We start from the raw sequence: 23,738 nt of genomic DNA on the forward strand, positions 1-23,738 counted from the left end.
CAGCACAGGGAGGATTTTCCAGTGTGTGAGGACAACCCTCCCCTCCTCCCCGTGCTGCAGGATCGCTGTCCCTTCCCCAGGGCAGACACCTGTGACCTTGCAGCAGTGGTAGTGCTGTATTCCCTTGCTTCTCTGCCTCCAGCCTGGATAGGAAAGTGCTTAAACTCCAAGATTCCACAATTGAAAGGCATTGCAAAGAGGGCCTACCTGCAGTGCCAGGGCCGAGCTGGCAGCTGCCCCACGGAGCCACGTGCAGGAGCGGAGTGACCAGGTCAGGCGGGGACAGGCTGAGGGACCGCAGCAATCACCGAGTGTAAAGCTTGTTAACTAAATCCTGCAGATAAACATTTCTTTGGAAAAGCAGCGAGGGAGCCAGGAAACACATGCAGTGTAGGAGGAAGCCAGCCCTCGCACGGGCACCGCCACAACAGCCCCCACACTGTCCCACCTCACTCCCAGTGCGCTCACACAGCACCCACCCCCCACCCCATCCCTGCTCCAAAACTGCATCCAGCCACTCCACGCAAGAGGGCAACGTTCTCTCCCCCACCCTCGTGCCTGCCCAGGACCCCCAGGACCCCAGAGACTCTGTTGTGGACCACTGCCTTAAAACACGCTGCCAGCGTGTGCGTGCGCGGAGAAGGATCTGCGGCCGAGCTCAGGTGCTGCACCAGGGGGGCTTCCCGGCCCACCCCGAGGCAGAGGGGCCTCCAGCAGTGCCGAATTCCTGCTGCAGACTGCAAAGTAGGGGGGAAAAAAATTTTTAAGAGAGTCAGTGCAAGATTTTCAGTGGTGCTGAGCACCTCGTAATCCCACCGAAATCCATGGAGAAAGGGTTGGTGCCTCAGCCCGTGCTTTAGGAGAAAGCAGAGGAGAGGGGAAACCAGGGATTGTGACAGGTTGGTTTATCCTGAGCTGCAGCACGGCCGTGTCCGTCTGCTCCCTCCCCAGGGCCCGGTGACAGCAGGGGATGGGACGGGACAGGACCAGGGGCTGTCGCTGGAGGCTCCAGTACTCTGTAACCCAGTGTCTATGTAAGAACAATGAATGTTAACACGGTAAATTATTATGACATTAAAAAAGACCACAAAAAAAAAAAAATCCTCATCTGCAACCTGTTCATTGCCAAGAGGGGGGTGAGGCGTCCAGTCACGGGGGATGGCCCTGGAAAAGGAGCTGCTGGGATCCACGTGGGAAAAGGTAGCTGCAGGAGCCATGAGTGTCCCACCAAGCAGGTGACACTAACCCTCATTTGGAAGAAGCCAGTTAGGCTGCAGACTTAAGAAATGAGGAGCAGCAGCAAATCACTGCATAATATACACACTTTATTTATGAATTTGTATGTATACAGACTTTCTATACACACATTACCTATATAATAAAAATGTACATGTGTATACATGATCGTATAAATATAGAACTGTAGAAATCTTAGAACTGATCCTGTCTATTCACAGCAACTCCTCCCGTGGGCCCACGTTGTTCCAGCAGCCGTCATTTGAGGCTTGGGCAAAAGGGGCAAGTGTCATTCGTGTTGGTTTGCGCCCAGAATTTGATGCACTGGAAGAGAAGAGAGTTAGGCAAGAGCTACTGGCACAACCCAGAGGTGTCATTGTCCCCAGCAGTGCAGCCAGGGCACTCGTTCTCAGGGATAGGTTCCTTTGCTCCTGGCAGCCTCCACCAGTAGGTTACCATGAGGAGGGAGCCCCTGTCACCCTTCCAGGACCATCAGGCCCTCCTCAATACATGAGTTTCCATTTTCTTGAGGGGCCACTGCTGGAGGCCCCAGAGCTGTTGGGACAAGGGGTTTGCCCACACAGGTGACCCACTGCCAGACCCACTGGACAGGAAAGTCTCCTCCTCTTCCCAAGAGCTCCTGTCCAGCCCCCCAGCCCAGACACCTGGGCAGCAGTGGCAGGTCTCTCCCCTCACCCTGTGTTCTAGATCCTTCCAGGCTGTCCTGCTCCAGGGTCTAACCCTCACAGCAATGAGAAAGGCTCAGGGACAGGAACAAGGGCAGCCTGTTCTTAAAGCCACCACCCAATGGCCACACTTAAGTGGCCCAGCCACATGTACGGAAAGGATGGGATGACAGGATGCAAGGAATTGTTTATTGATCGTCCCCTTTTGGCAAGGTGCCAGTACCACAGGGACTCAGGAAGGGAATCAGCACTTGGAAGGATCAGGAGGAAGCCCTGAGCAGCAGGGAACACACTCACCTCCTTGTGCAGCACGTGCGAGCAGGCCATGGGGTGAAGGTCACCGGGCTGCACGAGCTTCTGGCACATCAGACACAGCTTACAGGCAGCTGGGGTCTGGGAGAGGCAGTGAGGGAACAGAAAGGAGCAAGGAAGTCAGACACTCAGCTCTGATCACATATTCAGCTGCCCAGTCCCCCCCTCTGCCATCACAGAACCACTGACACATCTCGTCACCATTCCCCTCTTCCCTAACCTGAAGCACAATGGATCTGTGCCTCTAATCCTTTCTTCACCCCACCAGCCTGAGTAGCTGTGTGGGGAGAGAGCTCCCAGCTCCGTGGGCTCATCCCTTCAGCCACCTCCCAGCCAGGCTCCCTCCCTCCCTCCCCTTTCCACCAGGGAATCCAAACAGCCTTACGTGTGACGCTGTTCCAGGGTAAGCGACCTGGGCCGGGGGCAGGAACACGGGGGTGCTGATCTGAGGCAGCGGAGCAGAGAACATGGGGGCCCTGATCCGGCCGAGGGGCTGCAGCAGGACAGAGGAGGCACGTCACAACAGCCCAGGAGGAAAGGACAGACGAGTCACCCCGAGCCACCCCGGGGAAAACTGCTCCCTGGTTACGCCGCCGTCAGCGGAAAGGGGAGCCCAGGGGACAGCCCTGACGCACAGCCCGAGCTCTGCAGGGATCCAGGGAGCAGGCACAGCTCTCCCTGCTCCCCAGGGCCCCCCTTCCAGCAGCCCCCACGCTGTCCCACCTGTGCCCCGGCCGCTGCCTGCTCCTGCTGCTCCGCCAGCTTGGCTGCTACCAGCTGGTTCAGCTGCTCCATGGTCAGCCCGGCCATGGTCTTCCGAGCTGTCTTGATCTGCTGCAGGATGTTGGTGAGCTGGGCCCTGTGTGGACAGCAGCCTGCTAAGAGCTCCCAGTCCTCACAGACAGGGACCCTTGGCGAGGAGCCACCCCTGCCCCAGGGGAAGCCGTGTCACTGCAGAGGAGCGTGTGCTCTAAATGTCTGCCTTCCCAAGTGAGATGAATCACATGCTGAGGAACTTCTCTCCCCAAAATGTTGGGAAAAGAGCAGGGAACACCCAGGGACAGGAGGGGGGATCCTGGCTGTGCCCAGGCATCCCTGATGTTCTTCAGAGCTCCAAGAGATTCTCATTCCCAGCACTGTGGCAAATCTGATGGAGACCACCAGCCTTTGCTCCACACCTTCAGCCTTCCTTCACTTCACCCAGATCCCACACACGCCAGGAGGAGCCCTGATCCCATCTCACACACACACAAGCCCTTGCTCTCCGGAAGAACAAGGCCAGGCACTCACTTGTTGCACTGTGGGAACCGAGTCAACAACTTCTCCAGCAGCTTCTCCAGCTTGTCGGCCGGCTGGGGCCTGTGGAACTCGGGAGTGACGTTCACCCCGCCCAGGCCGGGCGGAGGAGGGATGGAGGCGGCGGGAGGCATGTGAGGGCTGTGCGTGCCGATGAGCGATGCCACCACGGGGCTGTTCCTCCCCTGGGAGGCAGGCAGTGGTGGGGAGGGCTGGTTGGGCCTGGAGATGGCGGGGTTCAGGAGAGGGAAGGAGAGCGCCCGAGGATCGGCGCTCGGCATGACCATGGGAACGGGGACGGGCCCGATGGGAAAGGGGAGCCGGGGAGCAAGGGAGGGGTTGGGCTGGAATGCCGTCAGCATGAAATCTGTCTGAGAAAGAAAAACAGGGGAAGAAGGAAAGGCTGGTTAGAGTAAGCCCACCTGGAAGCAGAGTCGAGTGCCCTCCTCCCCAGCCAGACAGATGGGACGAACTGCAGTCACTGGCAGCTGGCAAGGGAAGGAGACCCTTCCCCTCCTCTGCAGGGACGGCAGGGACTGGGCACAGGGCTCCAGAACACACCATCCCACACAGACAGCACAGCAGGGCTGGGGCCAGGCCAGCGGGCAGGCTGTGCCAGGGCCTGGCCAGCCCTGCCGTGGGGCTGGAGAGACACTCACTTCTGAGGGCGGAGGTGGCAGCGTCGGAGTCGGGATCTGTGGGAGGCTGCTCAGCTTTGTGCCATTCCTCACCATCTGGATGTGGTCGTTGAATTGATCCTACCAGAGAGGGAAGAAAACAGACACATTCATCAAACCTGAGGAAGTCTGGGGCATTCTCAGCCCCAGGGCAGCTGCAGGTCCTAAAGTGGCACTGCTGGGTTCCACAGTAGTCAGGAGAATGAATAAGGACCCAGAGGGAGAAACTAAGTGCCTCTGCCAATAACCCATCACAGATCATTCCACAGGGTTGATCCACACACATGAGCCTGAGGAGACAGAAGATCTCTGCAGCTGCCTGCAAAGGCTGACTGACTGTGCCATGCTTTTGGGCACACAGCTTTTTGGGGGCTCGGTCCTCTCCCAGAGAGGGTTGAAGCTAGGCATGGAAAGCAGTGTGGACGTGAAGAACTGCTCACTGCTAAGCTGGGAGAGTTCAGCAGGGACTTACTCGGACACTTTCCTTGGTCATTCGTATCCTGTTCAGCCTCATCTCCCACTCCTGCTTTGGCCTCATCGTCTCCAGCGTGGGTGGTGCAGACCTGCAAGCACAACTAAACTTTCCCACTTGCAACTGTGCTCTCACTGACAGCAAAGTGGGAGCAAGTAACCCCCCCACAACCTCCTCCCTTCCCCTCATCCAGCTGGGTGGGAAGGGCTCACCCCAGGGTGAGGAACCCCATGAAGGGAGAGCCTGTGGTGCTACCAGAGAGTGACTGGGGGACACACAAGGATACCACAGTCAACAGCACTCACTGACTGTGCTCAGCAGATGTTACTCAGTAGTGTTACTCAACAGTAACAGGGGATAAGCACAGCCCCACATACCCTCATGTGACAGTACTGAATCACACTGTTTTAATAAGAAACCCTCAGGAAAACCTGAACTATTCCAGTCCAACCTCCAGTGTAAGCAGAGGAAGAGGAGATGGGATGTAGAGACACCTGAGTTACCCTCCCTGCCACTCCTGACACTGCACAGACTCACTTGAGGTAGGTGAGGTGTAGCTCTGCTTCTTTCTCTGCTTCTTCTAGTTTCAACACCAGCAGCTCCTTCCGGCTCTCCAGGGACAGGATCTAATGGAGAGAGGCCCCACATGAAGAGCAGTTTCTGTACTGACTCATTTCTTGCTGCCAGACCATAATCTCTCCACAGGAGTCATGCTCAGTGCACCAGGCACTGCTCCCCACTAATGTTTACTGCACTGAGACTTGTTTATTCCTCCTCTTGTCTCACAAAGTGGGACTTGGCCTTGCCCTCAACTGCTCCTGATTTCACAGAACCACCCCTTAACCATCTGGAATCTCAAACCAATCACTTTGCAGGGAAGGAGTTACCTCTGCTTTCCAGGCCCGTTCTGTCTCCTCAAGAATGTTCCTGTTGATTTCATTGTGCTGGTTCTTCAGCTTGTCCAGCTCCATCTCCCACAGCTGCCTGCACACAGAAGAGAAGGAGTCTCCTTAGGCTCAGGCACCGGAATGGCACAGAGCAGGAGTGCTGACAGATTCCCACAAAGGGATCGATCCCAGGAGCTCTGCATGGGGTGGAACTGTGGAAGATCAGCAGCTTCCAGACCATGACACCAGGCACTGTGCACCCTGGGCTGCAGAGGTTACTGTGCCAGGAGTGAGCTGTTCCAGAGCACGCAGGCAACCAGTGTGCAAACACACCGGGCAAAACGAGAAGAGGGGAATTCCCCCTGGAATTCAGTCCGATTCCAGAGCAGGGTGCACAGGTCTGACCCAGGAACCAACCTAAGCAGCACATGGAACTATCCTGGAGAAGTTCAAAGCTGGGCATTTCCACCTGTGCCGTGGGAGCAACTAGATCTGGAGCTTCTCTGCCCAGCTTTAAATGCCCCAGCACGCCAGAGTTTAGTGTAGCTGGGCATCTGTGGGGAACAGACAGGGAAATCAGTCTGCCCTAGTTCTGGGAAGTTGAAATTCAGAGGTAGCAGTTACAAGCTGAGTCAATCCACCAAGCACAAACTTTAATCTTATGGGATCTTTATGTCACAAGTATCCAGGAGCCTGCTTGTGACCAGGATCAAAGAGGATTTAATCCAGAGACCCGATGCTGGAAGAGGAAATAAAACCCTTAGAGTACATAACTGGCCAGCACTGCTGGATCGTTCTCTCTATCCCACCAGGAGCATCAGATTCACTCCACAGCAAAATGACAGGAAGGAGAAGTGCACTGAGCAGCATTAATCAGGTAATGGATAAGAGCCTTACTTCTCATCGGACTGCTCCGCGATCAGAGAAGCAATCTTGTTTTCCTTCTCCTCCTGCTCCTTCAGCAACCTGCACAGGAGGAACAGGACAGCACAGCTGGAGTCAGGACGGTGCAGGGCCCACGCTCAAACCCCTCCTGGCACATCCCTGCACACCATGGGCTGGGACAGCTCCACTCTGTGTGGGAAAACAGCCACCAACACCCTCCAGAGCACAAATCCTGCAGTCCCATGACACGGCACAAAGGCTGGGGCACAGAACCAGGCTCAGCCAGGGAGCTGTGCCCCTCCAGCAGCATGTGCCCTGCAATGCCCACTCAGGGGAGAAAGGGGCTGAGGACTTGGAGCCATCACTGAAGGAGCTTTACCCAAACTCAGCACTGAGCCCTCAGAATAAAAGAAATCAACCTCTATGACGTGACAGAATAAAAGTGCAAATTCACATACAGGGCCATCCTAAATACTCCTTGCTTCCAAAGAGTTTAAAGCTCTTTGCTCCATCAGGTAAACATCAGGGTTAAGCAAAACCTTCTCCCCCCAGAAACAAACACTTTTCTCCATACGAATACCTTCTTCCTTTCTCACAGAGTTTCTCAATTTCAGCTTTCAGATCCTGCTCTTTCTGCAGGAATTCTTTCTTTTCTTTCTCCATCTTCTTCTTTGTCTCTTCTCGCTTGATTGTAACGTCCTGAATTGCTTTCAGGATCTCCTGGAGTGAAAAAAAGCATCATGCAAATACGGAGCAAAATTCCCAAGTAATGGCTTTGATTTAAGACCCATTATTATTTTAAATTAATTGATCAGTGAGATTACACAGCCAACTCTTTCTTTTTTGCAGATCCAGTCAAGATATATATGGGTTATTATGAGGAAACTCAGGAGACAGACACTCTGGACCACAAGTTCTCTGCCTCTTCATAAGGATTTTAAAATTAACTAAAGGGAAGGTTAAACAAAAACAGGACTTCACCAGATACCTGGTGGTTCTTCATCTCCTCTTCCCTCCGCTGCTGGAGCTGCTTAAGCTGGACCTGCAGCTGATTCTCCACCTGCCTCTGTTTGTCCAACACCTCCTGGTAGCGCTCCTTCAGCAACGCCCGCTCAGACATCATCTTGTCCTGCAGTGGAGAGTGAAATTTAGGGAGAACCTTGCCCTTCCCTCAAGCTAAAGGGACGCAGGAAAGCTCAGCACTGTGTAAGAGCCATGAAAAGAACCACAGATAAGTGGTTTCCACTTTCACAGCTCAGGCTCTCTAGATTGGAAAAGACAAAGGGATACACTGCTCGAAGCTGCAGCTGGTGCTGCATTTCCTCCTGTAACAAGGACAGCTTAAGGACTTTAAGGCTGGTATTCTGATGATCTTGAAAGTCTTTCCCAACCTTGATGATTCTATTTTGACAAGCAAAAAATGGGAAGAGCAGCTTCAGCTGCTTTGCCCAGGAGCAGCAGCCTGGGAGCCTGAGTGGCTGAGCCTGGACCTTGGTACCCACCAAGTTCTTCTCGATATCCTGGTCCGTGTTCACGTCCGCATCGGCCGCCTTGAAGTCGGTCTGTGAAGGGAGATGGTGACAGTCAGACCCTCACCCCTGAGAAACCTCCAAGGCTGGCCAGATAATCAGCCAGCCCTGGAGAAACACCAGTGGTGGGGGAATAACCTGCCCTGGATTCTGACTGGCCACTTAAGCAACCCTTATTTTATTCTTTTCATAGAATCAGAGAACAGCTGGAGTTGGAAGGGACCTCTGCAGGTCGTCTGGTCCGACCTCTCTGCCAAGGCAGGGTCACCTGGAGTACATGACACAGGAACACATCCAGGTGGGTTTGGAATGTCTCCACACCCTCCCTGGGCAGCTGTTCCAGTGCTCTGCCACCCTTCATGGAAAGAAGTTCCTCCTCAAGCTGAGATGAAACTTCTTGTGTTTTAGTTTATGGCCATTGCTCCCCGCCCTCTCGCTGGGCACCACCAAAAGAGTCTGGCACCATCCTCTTGGCACCCACCTTTGAGATATTTATATGCATTAATGAGATTCCCTCTCAGTCTTCTCTTCTCTGGACTAACAAGGCCCAGCTCCCACAGTCTCTCCCCATCAGAGAGTTGCTCCAGACCCCTAATTATCTTTGTGGTCCCTGCTGGACCCTCTCCAGTAGCTCCTTGTCTTTCTTGCACTGGGGAGCTCAGAAATGGACGCAGCACTCCAGATGCAACCTCAATGGGGCCAAATTTTAATTTAAATATTAATTAAAGACTGTTCAAACCACAAGGCCACAGTCACAGCAGCAGCTGTAAGGCTCCAGGTATGGATGTGTTTTACCCTCCAGCCTCGACTTACCCAGTTCTTTGCCCTCCAGGCTCCCGAAACGGCCTTTCAGGGACCTCTCCCCGCACACCACAAACCCGAACAGCCCCGGGGGACCCGCACCCACCTGCACCGCGATGTTCTGCGACGGCCGCGCCGGACGCCCGCCTCCTCCTCGTCGCCCGGCTCCTCGGCCGCCGCTTCCGCCTTCTGCCCGCCGCGCCTCCGCCGCCGCCGGCCCCGGGCTCCCCATCGCCGCCCCTGGCAGGGAGCCGTGCAGGGGCCCCGCGGGGTCCGCCCGCCGCGCCGGCGCCGGGCTCGCCGCGGGCTCTCCGGTGGTGGAGCAGCTGGTGGTTCCCGCTGCGCGCGAACGAGCCACATACGGTTCACGCCCTGCCAGCGCTCGCTCCATCCCGCTCCACCCCGCTCCATACCCCGCTACCATCCCCGCTCCATCCCCTTCCCGCTGCCCCTCCAGTTACCTGCGTAGGCTACGCGCGGCGGGGCCGGGCTCGCAGAGAGCGCGGGCTGGGGTCTGGGGCCGTCGCCTAGCCGCCTGCTCAGCGCCATGCAGGGGGCGGCTGCGGAGCTGGGGCGGGAGCGGCCCGGGCCGGGCGCGGCGGCACCGCAGCAGGGCGGTGAGGGGCACCGGGCGGCACGCGGCGTTGTAGCGCTCGCACCCGCGCCCCGCCGCTCGCCCGCCCCTTCCTGCCGCGCCCGCGAGCAGGATGCTGACGCCGCTTGTCAGCGGCCTCCGGGGCGTTCGCCGGCGGCGGCCTCGATGCCCGGTGCCAGAGCCCCGGGCACCGCGGCACGGCACGGCGCGGGCCGCAGGGTGACGCGGGGCGGTCCCGGCGCGGCTCCGCGGGGCGATGGAGGGTGGGGGATTGTGAGGCGCGCGGGATGCGCTGCCCCTGCGGTGACTCTCCGCCGTGTCCCGCCGAGTTGCTAGCGGGCGCGCAGGTGCCGCTCCTGCGGGGTCACGGAAAGCCCTTCCTCTGGGGAGGGAGAGCTGGACATCGGTGTCCAGCACGGGGCGAGTTGTACCAGAGGCTCGGGGCAGGACCGGGGGCCAGGGGGTGCCGAGCTCCGGGCACTTCCACGGGTGCGGGATCTCCGGAGGTGTTTCCCCCTCCGTGCGCTGCCGTGGTTCGTGGAACAGGGGTTCGGACAGGGCTCGGCGGTGATTTCCCCCCGTGCCGGGTGAAAGCGGGTTCCTCCGTCCGCGGAGCAGGTCCGTCCTCCCCCGCGGAGTTCGGCGGTGCCCCCGCAGAAGAGGAACCGGCTCTGGGCTGCCCACGGAGCGTGGCATTGCCCGCGGTGGTTGTTCCTGGGGATCTGCGCTTCGGGAGTTTCGTGGCAGTTTCCTGCGGTGCCACGGCGAGAGGAGGAAGTGTCTCCTTCTGCCAGCCCGGGGCTGCACCCCCGGCGGGCAGGGCAGGGTTGGGATCGATCCCTGCCCAGCCTGGGTGCGCCTCCTGTGCTGCACCGCTGGGAAGGAACTCCTCGGCTGGAGTTCCCCTGGACGGGGTTGATGGCAAGCCCAGGTGTGCTGGCGTTGCCTTCCAGGAGCGTGGGGCTCTGTGGGACCTTCAGGTGCGGCCTCCCCATTCCTCGTCCAAGGACACTCTCACCAGTCTCGTTTCTGCCGTTCCAGCCCGCCTGTCTGATGCCGCATTGGAGGCAGGGAGTGCCGCTATGGAGCGCAGGGATGGAGGCCACGCTCTGCATCCACACGTGCCTTTGGCTGAGCGCCGCCTGGATCCCCCTCGCCTCGCCGGCCGGAGCAGCCTGCGGCGGGCAGTGCTCTCCGGACACTGAGGGCCACCACGGCAAGCTGACGTGGGCCGTCAGCCTGGATGCGCCCGAGGAGGAGCTGGAGCAGCGGGCAGAGGAGCTGGCCCGGACTGCGGGGCTGGTGAACATGGGCCGTGTCGGGGAGCTCAAGGGCCATTACCTCCTCGCCTACCAGCCCGAGGGCGCGGGGAGTGAGCCCGAGGCAATAAGGAGGTCGGTGGACACTTTGTTTGCACAGCACGACAGCGTGCGGTGGCACTCGGAACAGAAGCTTCTGAAGCGCTCCAAGCGCAGCCTGCACTTTAACGATCCCAAATACCCCCAGCAGTGGCATCTGGTGAGTGGTTTTCCGGCTCCTGCTGTGCTCGCAGGCTCAGGCTGTTTGTGTGGCCACGAGTGAGCTGTCACACGGGAGGCAAAACAGCCTCTTTCTGTTCTCTGGTGAGGAGGGAGCACAGTGAGAGCTCACCTTGCCTGTTGTGTGCTCGCCCTGATAGCAGGAGGAGGCAGCTGCCGTGGCTGGTTGTGCACTCATGGCACTGGGGTGGGCAGAGAGGTTTGGCCGGAGCACACTGTGCACTCCTCTTCGTGGCTTGAGGAGTGTTCCTCACTGTCCACCTCAAACAATCTCCCCGGGTGTCCTGTGACTCCTTCCCATGCTGGCCGTGGCCCCACACATAACCAGTGCACCCCTCACCACTGACCCTGTCCCCTCACTGTCCTTTCTGGCTCTTAGAACAACCGTAAGAGCCCCGGGAAGGACATCAACGTCACGGGCGTGTGGGAGCGGAACGTGACGGGGCACGGCGTGACGGTGGTGGTGGTGGACGACGGTGTGGAGCACACCATCAAGGACATACAGCCAAACTACGTGAGTCCTGCTCCGAGCTGGGAGGCCAAAGGGCAGGCTGGAGGCTGGGCAGTGTGACGTGAGCGTGTGAGACCCTGGGCTCAGCCAGGGCGGGAATTGCCAGCGGCAGACCTTTCCTGGGAGATTTTGCACCCAGGTTTCAGGGTTACCTGCCTTTGTGCTACGCTGCAGCTGGTCTCCCTCTGCCCTGCAGCAGTGGCTGAAGCTGCCTCGGTTGGTCCCTTCCCCAGGGCAGCAGATAGCAGTGTTGAGCTGCAGCCCCGTGTGGAAGCAGCCTGGAAGTTCTGGTGACTCCCAGGCTGTGTTTCAGCCCTTGCAGCGTGCTCTTAACTCCTGCTTTTCCCAAACTGAGGAGAGAGAGAGCCCCGAGTCGTGACTGTGGGTCTGTTTTCAGAGCCCAGAAGGCAGCTATGACTTGAATTCCAACGACCCCGACCCTATGCCTCACCCCGACGAGGAGAACGGGAACCACCACGGGACCCGCTGCGCCGGGGAGATCGCGGCTGTGCCAAACAACAGCTTCTGCACGGTGGGAGTTGCCTACGGGAGCCGCATCGCAGGTACCTGCAGGCTGTGGCACCCCGAGGTGCCCGGCACGTCTCACCTCCAGCTCCGTGGGGCTGGACACGGCTCCGTGGGCTGGGACAGCTCTGAGTCAGCAGTGCCTTGCTCAGGCTGGTTGGGGCTGTCGCAGGGAGGGCCCGGTGCCTGCCTGAGCTCCTCTCCAGAGGATACGGCTCCCGGCAGAGCAGGATAGGTGTGGGTGTGGCAGCTTTTCCAGTGTTCTGGAGTGCTCCTGGCCTGCCCATCTGCGGAGCTTTTGGCAGAGCAGCCGTACCACGCAGGCTGGGCCAGGCAGTCATGCCACAACGTGCCTGCTGCTGTGCAGGCTGCAGGCTGTGTCTGGAGGCCCCGGGGAAGCCAATCTTGGCCAGCCCCCCACCTCCCCCAGCCCCTGGTCTCGACTCTGCCTCGTGGGGATGGATGGGGTGAAGGGCCAGTGCTGCATCTCCTCTGCAGGGCCAGGGAATGTGTGTGTGTCCTTGGCTGTCTCCAAACTCCTGTGCTCCTTTGTAGAGGAAGGGGAGGTCTGTGTGCCAGGCAGGGCGTGTCCCTGGCAGGGCAGGGACAGTGATGCTGGGATGTGGTTCTGTCCATACCTGGTCACACCATGATCCCTGAGGGGACAGCAGGGTGCTGGGGGTCAGGGCTCTCCCAGGGGCACTGTAGGGATCTCTGCACCCCTGCCCTGGGCTCCCTCCCTCCCTGAGCACCCACCCTGATGGTGGCACAGGAGGGTCCCAGAGCTCCAGCCAGCAGAGGCTCCCAGCTGGCAGAAGCAGAGATGAGCTCATCACGTAACCCCAGCACAGGGAGCAGGGAGGGTTTACCCAGCACTGTTTCAGGCCTCAGCCCTCCAAAGCTGGACCAGCCTTGCAGGGGCAGCCTTGAGCCAGGAGTTTGTTTGCAGTTCATCCAGCTCACTGACCCACGTGGGTCACTTTCCTTGTCCTTTGTCCCGCAGGCATCCGAGTGCTGGATGGGCCCCTCACGGACAGCATGGAGGCCATCGCCTTCAACAAGCACTATCAGATCAACGACATCTACAGCTGCAGGTGAGCCCCAAGGACACCCTGAGCTGGCACCCAGCAGACCCATGTGGGCCCTGATCTGCCTGGGGACAGAACACAGCTCGTGGCTGAGTGTTCACACCAGCTCCCATCCTCCCGTGGCTCCAGAGAGCACCAAAATCCTCTTCCTGGAGAGCTGCCCTGGGCTCTGCACAGCGGCTGCAGTTGTGAGATCTCCTTCTGCGTGCTGCTGCAGCACGTCCCCTGGGCTGTCTGAGCTGGAGGGGACACTCTGCCCCCCACTGTGGTCAGGCAGCCCCGGCTGAGCCGTGTGACGGGGACTGGAATGTGTTGTTAAATAGAAATCAAACATTTTGTCCACTGGAATCTGACCCAGGGGCACAGTGCAAACACGACAGCGATCTCGCAGCAGCGAGGGGCCATCCTGATGGCTGGGAAAGCACAGTGCTCCCCGATCCCAGTCGTGCTGCTGGAGCAGCTGCTGGCTGCCCGTAGCTCGCTGTAGTGGCAGGAGGAGTTGCTGCCTGTGACTCCTGGGGCTGTCACTTCACGGTGTCTCTCTTTCCAGCTGGGGTCCCGATGACGACGGGAAAACCGTGGATGGCCCCCATCAACTGGGAAAGGTAAAAAGCAGCCCCAGCAGCACAGGTGGCCCTGGGAGGGCCCTCCAGGGCTTGTGGTTTCTTGCTTGCCTGGACAGGCATGCAGGGACGTTGCTGTGACACTGTGCACGTCTGTTTGTGTCCATGGCTGCCAGCAGAGGTGTCACCTGTCTCTGTGTGGTCGGGAGAGGTGATGCAGTGGCGTTCAGGCAGTGTGGGATGAGCTTTCTAAGGAGAGGCTGGTCCCAGCAGGAAAATGCTCTTTCGCAACCTGTGGTATTATTGTGACAACTTTTGCAACCCACAGGATGATCTCTGCTCAGGACACTGAGCATTCCCAGTGCTGAGGGTGGTTCTCGAGGCAGGGAGCATGCCTTTGGATGCTGGGAACAGGAAAGGGGAGTGGGATTGCAGTGGGAGGAAGAGTCAGAGCTGAGGCTGCTCCTTCCCAGGCCATTGAGGCTCTCTCACAGCTGCTGTGCTGCAAAATGTGGCTGGTCTACCTGTGCCACGGTGAGGGTTCACTGAGGGGGCCCCAAAACCGGCACTGGGGTGTGGTTCTGCTCCATTGCTCTTCTGCTGTGCTTTTCCAACCACAATTCAGCAGTTACTGCGCTGTTTGGAGCAGCCCTGACAACTGAGCTGCCCATTCACCATAACAAATGGTTTCCAGTTCTGCAAGTTAATGTATTCTCTTCCTGCATGCAGAGACAGCTGGAACAAGCTCTGGGACACAGAGCACAGGCAGAGCTCTCTGTGCCACAGCAGAGCTGGGAGGGCAGAATGTACCTTCATCTGCCAGAGGGAGGGAGAGCAGGGGGGTTCAATTCCAGTGGGATTGGGTTCCTGCTGGTCCATCAGATATGTCCTTTCCCTGGGTGGGAAGGATGTCTGGGTGAGGCATCAGGCTGGAAGTGCAATTCCAGGTGGGGCTGGCAGTGCTGTGTTTCTCAGCAGTGTCTGTGGGGCTGGGCCCTCTCAGAAGGGCAGTGGCCACATGTGAGGAGCTCTGATCCCCCTGGCTCAGAGCCACACGTGGCTGCTGGCAGGAACCACCGGGATCAGCAGGGGAGGGCACGGGAAGAGCCCCCTTGGCCTGAGCATGGTTCCCTGTCCCAGGCTGCCCTGCAGCACGGGGTCATCGCCGGCCGCCGCGGCTTCGGGAGCATCTTCGTGGTGGCCAGTGGGAACGGTGGCCAGCACAGTGACAACTGCAACTACGATGGGTACGCCAACTCCATCTACACTGTCACCATAGGTGAGTGCCTGCGTCTCCTGGCTCCTTCCTTCCCAGCGTGCAACAGCGAGATCATCCCAAAAACACACAACCTGCCCGGCTAGGAGATGGCTGGGTAGTGGGAATCTGTGGGAAAGGGTCTGGGAACGAGCATGGCAGTGTGTAGGGCTTCAGCCCTCAAGCCTGCAGTTTGCTTTTGACCCACAGAGAAAGAGGAGGCCAGGGGAATTCCTGCCTGTGTCCAGGCCTCCCTCCTGGGGCTGTGACGTACTGCCTTGTTCAGGGAATGACCTGACATGCAGCATTCCCATCACTCGTGCTAGAGGAGAAACGTGTAATCCAAGCTGCAGTAGGGGTAGATCTGTGTGACACTGAGCACAGTGAAAGGTTATTTATCGTTGCTGCCTTTCCTGTAGATCTTCCAGGCGGGAAAAAAATACAGGCTTGGTTCTAATTTCCCTACCCAGCTCCCAGCCCCTGGAAGAGCACAGCTGGCAGGAGAGGCTCTCAGGGCATTGTCACCTTGACTTTCAGCAGTTGAAGCAAAGCAGGTTTCATGCAATCCATGCCTTTCCCGTTTTCCCAGGAGCAGTGGATGAGACGGGCTCCATGCCGTTCTATGCCGAGGAATGTGCCTCCATGCTGGCCGTGACCTTCAGTGGTGGGGACAAGATGATGAGGAGCATTGTGAGTACCCACACAAGGCAGCTGTGTCCTCCTGCACACACCTGGAACAGCCAGGACGACGCTCTGTCCCTCCTGACCGCCACGCGATTCCTCCGTGAGCCGGGGAGCAGAGGTGCCTTTTGTCCAGGTCCTGCACAAAGAGTGCTCTCAGAGGGAGGTTCCTGTTTCTCAGCTCTGTGGGAGCTGCCCCACACCTGCCCAGCCACCCTCCCTGGCTCCTGCTCCAAGGGGCTGTGGGAGCAGGGAGTGCAGGGAGCAGCCTCGGGCTCTTTAAGCCGCTTGACCACAGCTCCTGCTCTGCTCTGGCACGTGGGCCTCTCCCTGCTGAATTTTTCAGAATATTTTTATCAGCTTTTCCTTCTTTTGCCAAAAAATGACTTCTTGTCAACAAAATGTCCTTTTTGCCTGAGCCAAGCAGCCAGGGCTGTTTTCCCCACCACAGGCCTGACCCAGCCCTTCCCTCCCTTGGTGCTGGTGCCTGTGGGGGGCTGTCAGGCTGCCTCCACCCCATAGTGTGACCCCTTCCTGTCCTGTGGTGCCAGCAGGATCTACAGAGCCCACCCACCTTGGGGCAACTGGGAAGAAATGTTGCTGGCTCCCAGGCCTGATGTTTGGGGTTGTGTTGTCCCTGGCTTGGAGGATCTCCTGTCAGGACAGGTATTTCCCAAAAGTACTTCCCTGGCAAAGCTGATGAGGCAGCCAAGTGGAGATCAGCACCTCAGTGTGTGCTTGGGGATCTCAGGGGGTCTGCTGGTGTGCTCTTGGGAGTAGGGACTTGCTGCTGTGGCTCTGTGCTTGCCACAGAGGAGGTGAATCCAGGCTTGTCAAACAGGCTTCCCTGCATGCTGGGTAAACCAGGGGAACAGGGAGAGCCTGGGATCCTCAGCCACCTGGTTGGGACTCACCAAGCTCCTCCTGCAGCCCAGAGCCAGGGCAGGGATCCATGCCCAGCCAGAGCACAGCACAAGCTGCCACAGGGAAAGTAAAACCCAGAATTGAGATGATTTTTCCTTTCAGAAATAGCTTAAGTTGTCCCAGGCTGGTTTGGAAAGTACTGACATTAGGAAAAAAGGGAACAGCAACCCAGTGAGGGCTCTGCTGCATTCCACCAGGAGTTCCAAGCTTGTGGGCTGATGACTGGCTTTCCCAAGCCTGGTGTGAGTGCTTTGAAGGTCTCAAATGCACGTTTATTTCGAATACTGGCCTTGTGGGACACTAACACGGGAGCTGGCATTCCATGGGGGAGCCAGGACAAGATCCACACGTAGCCTAGGAACGGCATGTGCCACAGAGACATCCCATACCGTGATCCTGTGCCATGCACTAACCCAAACACCCCCTTTTTCAGGAGTGCAGTCAGCTTCTGAACAGCCTGGAGCTCGCTGCAGTGGTGTCAGAGTTAACATCTCTGCAGCCATCTGCTCCATTTTTTTTCTTTTACCAGACCATAAACTTTGTGTGGTTTCCTTAATGGGAAGAATTTAATACAGCTTCTGGCACTCTCTGTGCTTCCCACTGAAAGTTTGTGCTCTCAGGGTGTTCTGTGTGGGACACGCAGAGTCCCAGCACGAGCTGGAGCCTTTCACCCTCCAGGTTTTGGGCTTTATCCCCACAGGGAGCACTTGGAGGTGGATGCACTTGGTTTGCAGTGAGGTGGCATAATTTGGGAACCTCCCAATACCTCTTTTTAGGCTCTGTGTGCTCTGCACTCCATGTGGCCCCTCTGCAGCCTGGTTGTGTTGGAGTGACACTGCGGTCAACAGTGAGCATAAGGAAGGTCCCAAACTGTGTCTGCCAGGAGTTTCCCACAAAGATGCTTAGTTAGACCCAATTCCTCTCTCTCTCCAAAGGGAACTGTTCCCATTCATTGCTTCCCAGCTGGCATCACTGCCCCTGCAGTGAGGGGCTCCCAGGACCTTTGCTGGCTGGCTGTGAGCAGGGACAGCTGTGTCACAGGCTGAGCAGGGGCTGCTGGTGGAGCCGGGGTGGCGAGGACACAGCTCAGGGCCGGGGCCGTGTGCTCCAGTACTCCAGTACCTGTCCCAGCCACCCCAGCAGGGCAAAGAGGCCTGACAGAGGCACCTCTCCTCTTCCTCTGCAGGTGACAACGGACTGGGATTTGCAGAAGGGCACGGGCTGCACGGAGGGTCACACGGGCACGTCTGCGGCCGCCCCGCTGGCAGCCGGGATGATCGCGCTGATGCTGCAGGTGCGGCCCTGCCTCACCTGGCGGGACGTGCAGCACATCATCGTCTTCACTGCCACCAAGGTGAGGAGCCCTCCCTCCCCACCCCTTCCCTCCCTCCTCTGCCCCTCAGGGATGCTGCAGGAAGGCCAAGGCCCTGCTGTATCCGTGTTTACGTCTGCGGCCCCTCCATAAATCTCTCGCTCGTCTGGCTCCCAGCGAGGAGATTGTGTTTTCCCCTCACCCCTCGTTCCTTCCAGGAATGTGGCTGAGGCATTTTCCTCTGTCATGATAATAAATGGGGTATTTGCTGCAGGAATGCCTCCATCTGCCAGCGTAGGGGTCTTCCAGGGGCTCAGCAGGTTCCAGGAGCTCAGGCCCTGGGATCAGGTGTGTGTGATGGGCTGGCCCAGCCATCTCTGCAATGTCATCCCATGGTCCATGCAGTGGGAAAGCAAGGAGCTCTGCCCTGCTCTGGCCTTTCCTGGGCTCTCCAGAGAGCCGGGCTCCTAGAAACAGCCACAATAGGGAGCTGGGCAGCAAACCCAGCCCTTCCTTTGGCCTCAGCTCCCGCACAGCTTTGCTGCCCAGAGCAGGAGTAGGAACTGGCTGGAGCTGCCCAGTTTGGTTTAGGGATGGGGCTTCTTCCACACCCCACTGGGGAGCAGGAGTCCGTGTCCAGCTGATGCTGGGCTCACCTTGGCATGGGGCAGTGTTTTCCATAACTCCAAGCCAGTGTTGCCGGAGCACTACAGCCCACTAAGTGATGGGACTCAGATCTGTCCTGCCCCAGCTCCTATTGATTTAAAGGGCTCAGTTCCTTCTCTCCAAGGCTTCTGCCATCCCACAGGCTGTGGCTTGGGCAGCAGGGAGCAGCTGGGATGTTTCAGAGCAGAGGCATTTGTGCCCTTTCGTGCTGCTCTATTTCCTTTCTGAGGTGCTGGGAAGCCAGTTTGTCCTGGGATTTGTTTCAAACAAAGGACAACCTGTTTCTTTCTAATAAGGCCATGTGGGTTTGCTTCCCTGCCACTGTGGGATGTGTCTGAGCCTCTTTCCCTTCAGGCCTGGTTCCCTTTGGGTTTCAGGGCTGACAGTCCCCCAGGGTAACCAGAGCACCCCGTGTTTCTTTGCAGTACGAGGACCGTCACGCTAAGTGGGACACGAACCAGGCAGGCTTCAGCCACAGCCATCAGCATGGCTTTGGCCTGCTGAACGCCTGGAGGCTGGTCAACGCTGCCAAGGTAATTCCCTCCTTCCCAGACCTGCCCTCTGGGCAGGTAGAGCAGCCCAGCCCAGCCCAGCGGCTGGGACACATCCTGTCCTGGCAACGCCGTGGGGTGACACTGCTGCCGTTCAGGGCCAGTGCTTTGGCCACCATCCTGCTGGCCCTGGCTCTGAGGCTGCTTTTGGTATGAAGTCATGAGGCTTTTGGCAGTGCCTGAGAGCTGCCCCGGGCTGCTGCTCTCCAGCACTATATATAGCCATGGTGAGAGCTGTGCTGCCGGGAGCCCACAGCTCTGATTCACAGTGGGGGGACTTTTGTCAGCAGCCCCAGCACCTTCCTCCCTCCCTCCACAGTGGCTGCAGGGAGGGTGTCCTGCCCTGAGAAGCAGGGTGTTCTCAGCTGGCAGCTCCAGGGAGTGCTGTGGTCGGAGCAGCAGCGGCATTCCCCGTCTCTTCCTGCTCCGCTCGCACGGAGACCCGGGCACGTCCCTTTGGCACTTGGTCCCAGCTCGTGTGTGGAGTGCTGAGCAGCTGTGCTGGGTCACTGCCACTGCCAGCCGTGCCCCCAGTGCCACGGGGACTTCCACACTGCTCCCCCTTCCTGCCCCACTGTGTCCAGAGCTGGAATGGGATGGCCTCGAGTAACCACTCAAAGCCACTCGGGTGATGGTGGGGACAGACCCAGAGCTGGGGAGTCCCAAGTCTTACTCACCCCCCTCCAGCTCTCCTGGGTGTGTGGGCACCGCTTCCATCCCCAGAGTGCTCACACCACCCAGTGTGTGTGCTGCCCAGGTCTGCGTGCCCCAAAACAGCATTGGGAGAGGCCCCTTGGCCTGGGCCCACATCCAGAAGCAGCTTGTGAGAGCCCCAGGAGAGTGAGGGATGGATGTGCAGGGAGGGTGCAATTCATGCTGAATCCTCTCCCTTCCCCCTGGCAGATCTGGGAGTCTGTCCCATACCTCGCCTCGTACATGAGCCCTGTGCTGAAGGAGGGCAGGAGCATCCCCCTGCTCCCACGGGAGCTGGAGGTCGCCTGGAATGGTAAGAGCAGGTGTGCCATGGAGAGCACGTGCTGCACACACCCAGGCCAGGATCCAGCAGGGCAGGAGCAGCCCTGGGCTGTGTGAGGCCACGAAGGGGTTAAGTGCTGGGCTGCCTGGGCTTTTTCTTCTCTTTCCGCTGCCCTTCCCCAGGGGATCTGCCTGTTGCTGCCGTCCCCTCCCCATAACCCCATCCCATGGACTGATGTGTTTGGGGAGCCAGACAGGGCTGGGCAGCAGCCAGACCCGCTCCACTGCCTTTGACCATTTTAGGTAATGCTCCAGCTCCCGACTTGGCCAGCCCTGTCCACATCAACAAGGCGCTGCTCAGGCTGCTACCAGTGGGAAGGAGAGCTCGGCCCAAGCCCTTCCCGGCCCCCCTGCAGCTCCTGGCTCTGCTGGGCACAGCTCCTTGCCCTGAGGCTGAGCACATTCCCCCTCCATGCCTCACTGGAGATGCTGGTCCTGGGAGCCTGGCCCTGCACCTCTCACTGTCCCAGCTGTATTGCTGGCAGAGGTGCACCCAGGGAGCACCCACCTGCCAGGAGCAGGCCCTGCCATAGCCACAGCTCACTCTGGAGCATGCCAGGCTCCCTGGGCTGTGGTTGGCAGCTCTGGGGCTGTGAGGATCCGTGGGACTGGGAGTGGTTTGAAATGGGATCAGGGAGCCTAGACACCTAGTCTCTCCTCCCAGTCCCACACAGGTCCTGTTAAATGGGGCTGGCTGGGAGTGGGGACTCCATGTTGGCCACCAGCCTCAGCAAACCCTGTCACCCTCTCCCAGTCACCACCGCTGACCTGGAGCTGTCTGGCATGAGGACCCTGGAGCATGTGGCAGTCACTGTCACCATAACCCACCCCCGCCGTGGCAACCTGGAGATCAGGCTCTTCTGCCCCAGTGGGATGATGTCCCTGATTGGGACCACCCGGAGCATGGACTCGTAAGCACCGAGGGGTCAGGCTGGGGAGGGCAGGACCCCGGGGCCTGTGTCAGCCTCGTGGCTCAGGCTCCATGACCCTCTCATGGGTCGTTTCCCCTCACCCCTTGGCAGGGACCCCAATGGCTTCTCTGACTGGACCTTCTCCACGGTGCGGTGCTGGGGCGAGGGGGCGCAGGGCACGTACAGGCTGCTCGTCAGGGACATCGGTGAGTCCTGCCTGCCAGGGGACACTCCCGGGGGGGTGGCAGCTCTGGGCCATGTCCCAGGCAGCTGCCAGCTCATCACTTGGGAGAGTTCCCCGCTGGACCAACCTGCTTCTTCCCCAGGAGATGAGAGCCTGAGGCCTGGCACCTTAAAGCAGTGGCAGCTGACCCTGTACGGCTCCTCCTGGTCCCCGGCAGAGATGAGGGAACGGCACAGGTAGGGCACCACAGTCCTGGCTTGGTGGGGAGCAGGAGCAGGAGGCTGAGGGGTGTTGCCCATACCTGTGAGCAGGTGCTGCTCGGTGGAGCCGTGTTGCTGCAAGGTGCATGGCAGGAGCCCTCACACCTCACAGGGCAGCCGTGGGCTGCAGAACACAGCACTGTTTGCTGAAAGAGGCACTGCAGACCCTTGGTGGGCATTTGGGACCCTCCCTGGAGCCCCTCTGCCTGCAGGACCTGCACAGGGTGCCTCTGTCCCCAGGCTGCTGGAGGAAGCCATGAGTGGGCAGTACCTGAGCAGCAACTTCTCCCTGCCCTGTCCCCCGGGGCTGGACATCCCCGAGGAGCAGCACTACACCATCACAGCCAACACCCTCAAGGTGAGCCTGCCTGCGAGCCAGGGGGTCCCTGTATCCCCCAGGATGGGCTGGAGGAGCAGGACCCTGCCTGGGACACTGTGACCCCTCTGCTGGGCAGTGGGCAGGGCTCGGGGGGGTCGAGGGTGGCGTTTCTCAAGGGGTTTCCCCTCCGTAGACCCTCCTGCTCTTGGGATGCTTCGCCGTGTTCTGGACTTTCTACTACATGCTGGAGGTTTGCCTGACGAGGAACGACGTGGGGCTGGACCTGGCCTGCTCCAGCTCCCCCAGCTGCAGGTGGTACCAGCAGGGCGGGAAGCACCGAGCCCTGGAGAGCGGCCTGGAGATGGAGTCGGTGCCGCTGTACCGGGAGAAGGACGTGGAGGAGGCCGAGATGGAGTGTGAGCACCCAGAGCCTGCCCGGGATGGGGAGGAGGGGTCCTGGACCCCCACCCACCCTGAACTTCCCAGCAATGGCAGAGCTGTGAGCTTCCACGAGGCAGCTCCTGCTGGAGCGGGATACCTGGGCCGGGAGGCACCGGCTGAGCTCCTCCTGGAGGACAGGGAGCACCGGCCGTGCTGACTGGGGCTGGGCTGGGCTGGGCTGGGGCCCTCCCCTGTGGTACGACCCTCCTGGGCACAGGCAGCACAGACTCATTCCTGAGCCAGCGTGGACCGTTGCCACTGTGTTCTGTGGAAGGTGGTGTTGGAAGTGGCTCGGAAACAAGGAAAAAAGAGTGATGGTACTGGAAGGGGAGCTCCCCTTCCCTCGCTCTGGAAAACAAAGCAAGCCTTAAACCCCTTCCTGAGGGAGCCTGTCCTGCAAGGCACTCAGAGGTCCCTGCTGTGTGTGGAGCAGGGCCCTGTGCCATTCCTGCTGGGAGCCTGGCAGCTGTGGCAGAGCTCCACACCAACCCCCTTCACGCCACTGCTCCCAAGCCTGGCAGCGCAGGCACTACGTGTCCCTTTGTCCCTGATTTCTGCAGAGAGCCTGGAAAACCTGGCAGGGCCCCTGGAAGGTACCTCTCCAGGCAGGGACCCCACAGCACTGGCAGTTTCCTGCCCACTGGGCTGGCAGTGGCCTCTACCCACCAGTTATCCCAGCAGGGAGCTACTTTACTCATTTCCAACCAGCGCTTCTCCCTGTCCCCTGTGCTCTGATCCTGCTGGTTCCTCCTCTCCCCTGGGCATGGAGCAGCTGTGGGGCTGGGGAAGCAGGAACAGGCCTGTTTGGGTGGCAGGATGAGGCTGTTCCTGCAACGGTGGGCACAGGAGTCCCTCTGGCAGCAGAGCTCACTGGGGCCACTGTCCCAGATCTCCCTCCCCATCCAGGAGGGACAAAGCCGGGAGCAATGCCTGGTTTGGGCCAGGGAGGGGAGGATGAGTTGCTCTGGCAGTGGCTCTCTGAGCAGGGTTGGCTTGTTCACATGTCTTTGGGTTTGGTGGTTTATTTTTTTAAGGCTGGGGTTTGTTTTTTAATCAGCAAAGCCCTTTTGTGTAGCTTTCCAAATAAAGCCTGAAAAACCCTCCTCTCCCCCATCCGTCACTCCTCTGCTCTCCCAGAGCTTCCTCACTGTGGAAAAATGCGTCACCCATCCCCTCCCAGCACCGGGGGGGACCCAGTGTTGGGGTGTGGGTCTGTGGGGGCCGTGAGCCCTCCATGCCCTGCTCCAGGAGCTGGGATAACGGGAGCTGCTCCAGGCAGGGGGATGCAAGGGCTGGGCCAGAGTGTTGGAAGCAGTGAGGAGAAAGGTGGGTGTTGAGCTTCAGGGGGGAGAGGGCAGAGTCTTCCAAGCCGGGCAGGGAAAGCCTGATCCCCAGCTGTGGTTTTCCCAGTTCAGAGCTGGAAGAAGGAGCAGCCATGGCCTTTTAGGGAGGGTGGCTTCAGCTTTTCCAGAGTCACCAGCCAGGCGGGAGGAAACCTCGTCAGGCCACAACTAGATGAATATAACCTTTTAATTTCGACAAAAACCAAGTACAAAACCGAGGCCCAATTCTCTCTTTCTCCCCGTTCGCAGGGATCT

At 59.0% G+C, this 23,738-nt stretch overlaps 3 protein-coding genes across 3 annotated transcripts in view; 2 read left to right on the plus strand and 1 right to left on the minus strand.

Moving 5' to 3' along the window:
• The window catches only part of BACE1 (beta-secretase 1), a 7,480-nt gene extending 7,213 nt beyond the window's left edge, over positions 1-267 (plus strand). The window contains exon 10 of the mRNA XM_029962074.1: positions 143-267. Within this exon, the coding sequence (XP_029817934.1) occupies positions 143-267 (125 nt within the window). The remainder of the gene's footprint in view (positions 1-142) is intronic.
• A 1,037-nt stretch (positions 268-1,304) lies between these two features.
• RNF214 (ring finger protein 214) lies at positions 1,305-8,929 on the minus strand. The gene is made up of 14 exons (XM_018078694.2): positions 8,888-8,929; positions 7,954-8,013; positions 7,440-7,580; positions 7,032-7,171; positions 6,464-6,532; positions 5,567-5,663; positions 5,217-5,305; positions 4,680-4,782; positions 4,190-4,288; positions 3,525-3,901; positions 2,958-3,093; positions 2,620-2,727; positions 2,220-2,315; positions 1,305-1,560 (listed from the first exon to the last, which is right to left on the minus strand). Exons 3-14 carry the CDS (start codon positions 7,572-7,574, stop codon positions 1,495-1,497), a joined length of 1,515 nt encoding a protein of 504 aa, XP_017934183.1. The 5' UTR covers positions 7,575-7,580; positions 7,954-8,013; positions 8,888-8,929; the 3' UTR covers positions 1,305-1,494.
• A 1,470-nt stretch (positions 8,930-10,399) lies between these two features.
• PCSK7 (proprotein convertase subtilisin/kexin type 7) lies at positions 10,400-23,243 on the plus strand. Its single transcript, XM_018078699.2, has 15 exons — positions 10,400-10,894; positions 11,294-11,428; positions 11,823-11,988; positions 12,954-13,044; positions 13,589-13,643; positions 14,742-14,880; positions 15,446-15,546; positions 17,648-17,815; positions 18,865-18,972; positions 19,894-19,996; positions 20,780-20,936; positions 21,048-21,142; positions 21,263-21,356; positions 21,621-21,738; positions 21,893-23,243. The coding sequence occupies exons 1-15, from the start codon at positions 10,430-10,432 to the stop codon at positions 22,295-22,297; spliced, it is 2,400 nt and encodes a 799-aa protein (XP_017934188.2). The 5' UTR covers positions 10,400-10,429; the 3' UTR covers positions 22,298-23,243.
• Positions 23,244-23,738: the final 495 nt, after the last annotated feature.

This window comes from Manacus vitellinus, unplaced genomic scaffold (genome assembly GCF_001715985.3).
Source record: "Manacus vitellinus isolate BGI_N305 unplaced genomic scaffold, ASM171598v3 scaffold_41_pilon, whole genome shotgun sequence".
NCBI lineage: Eukaryota > Metazoa > Chordata > Aves > Passeriformes > Pipridae > Manacus > Manacus vitellinus.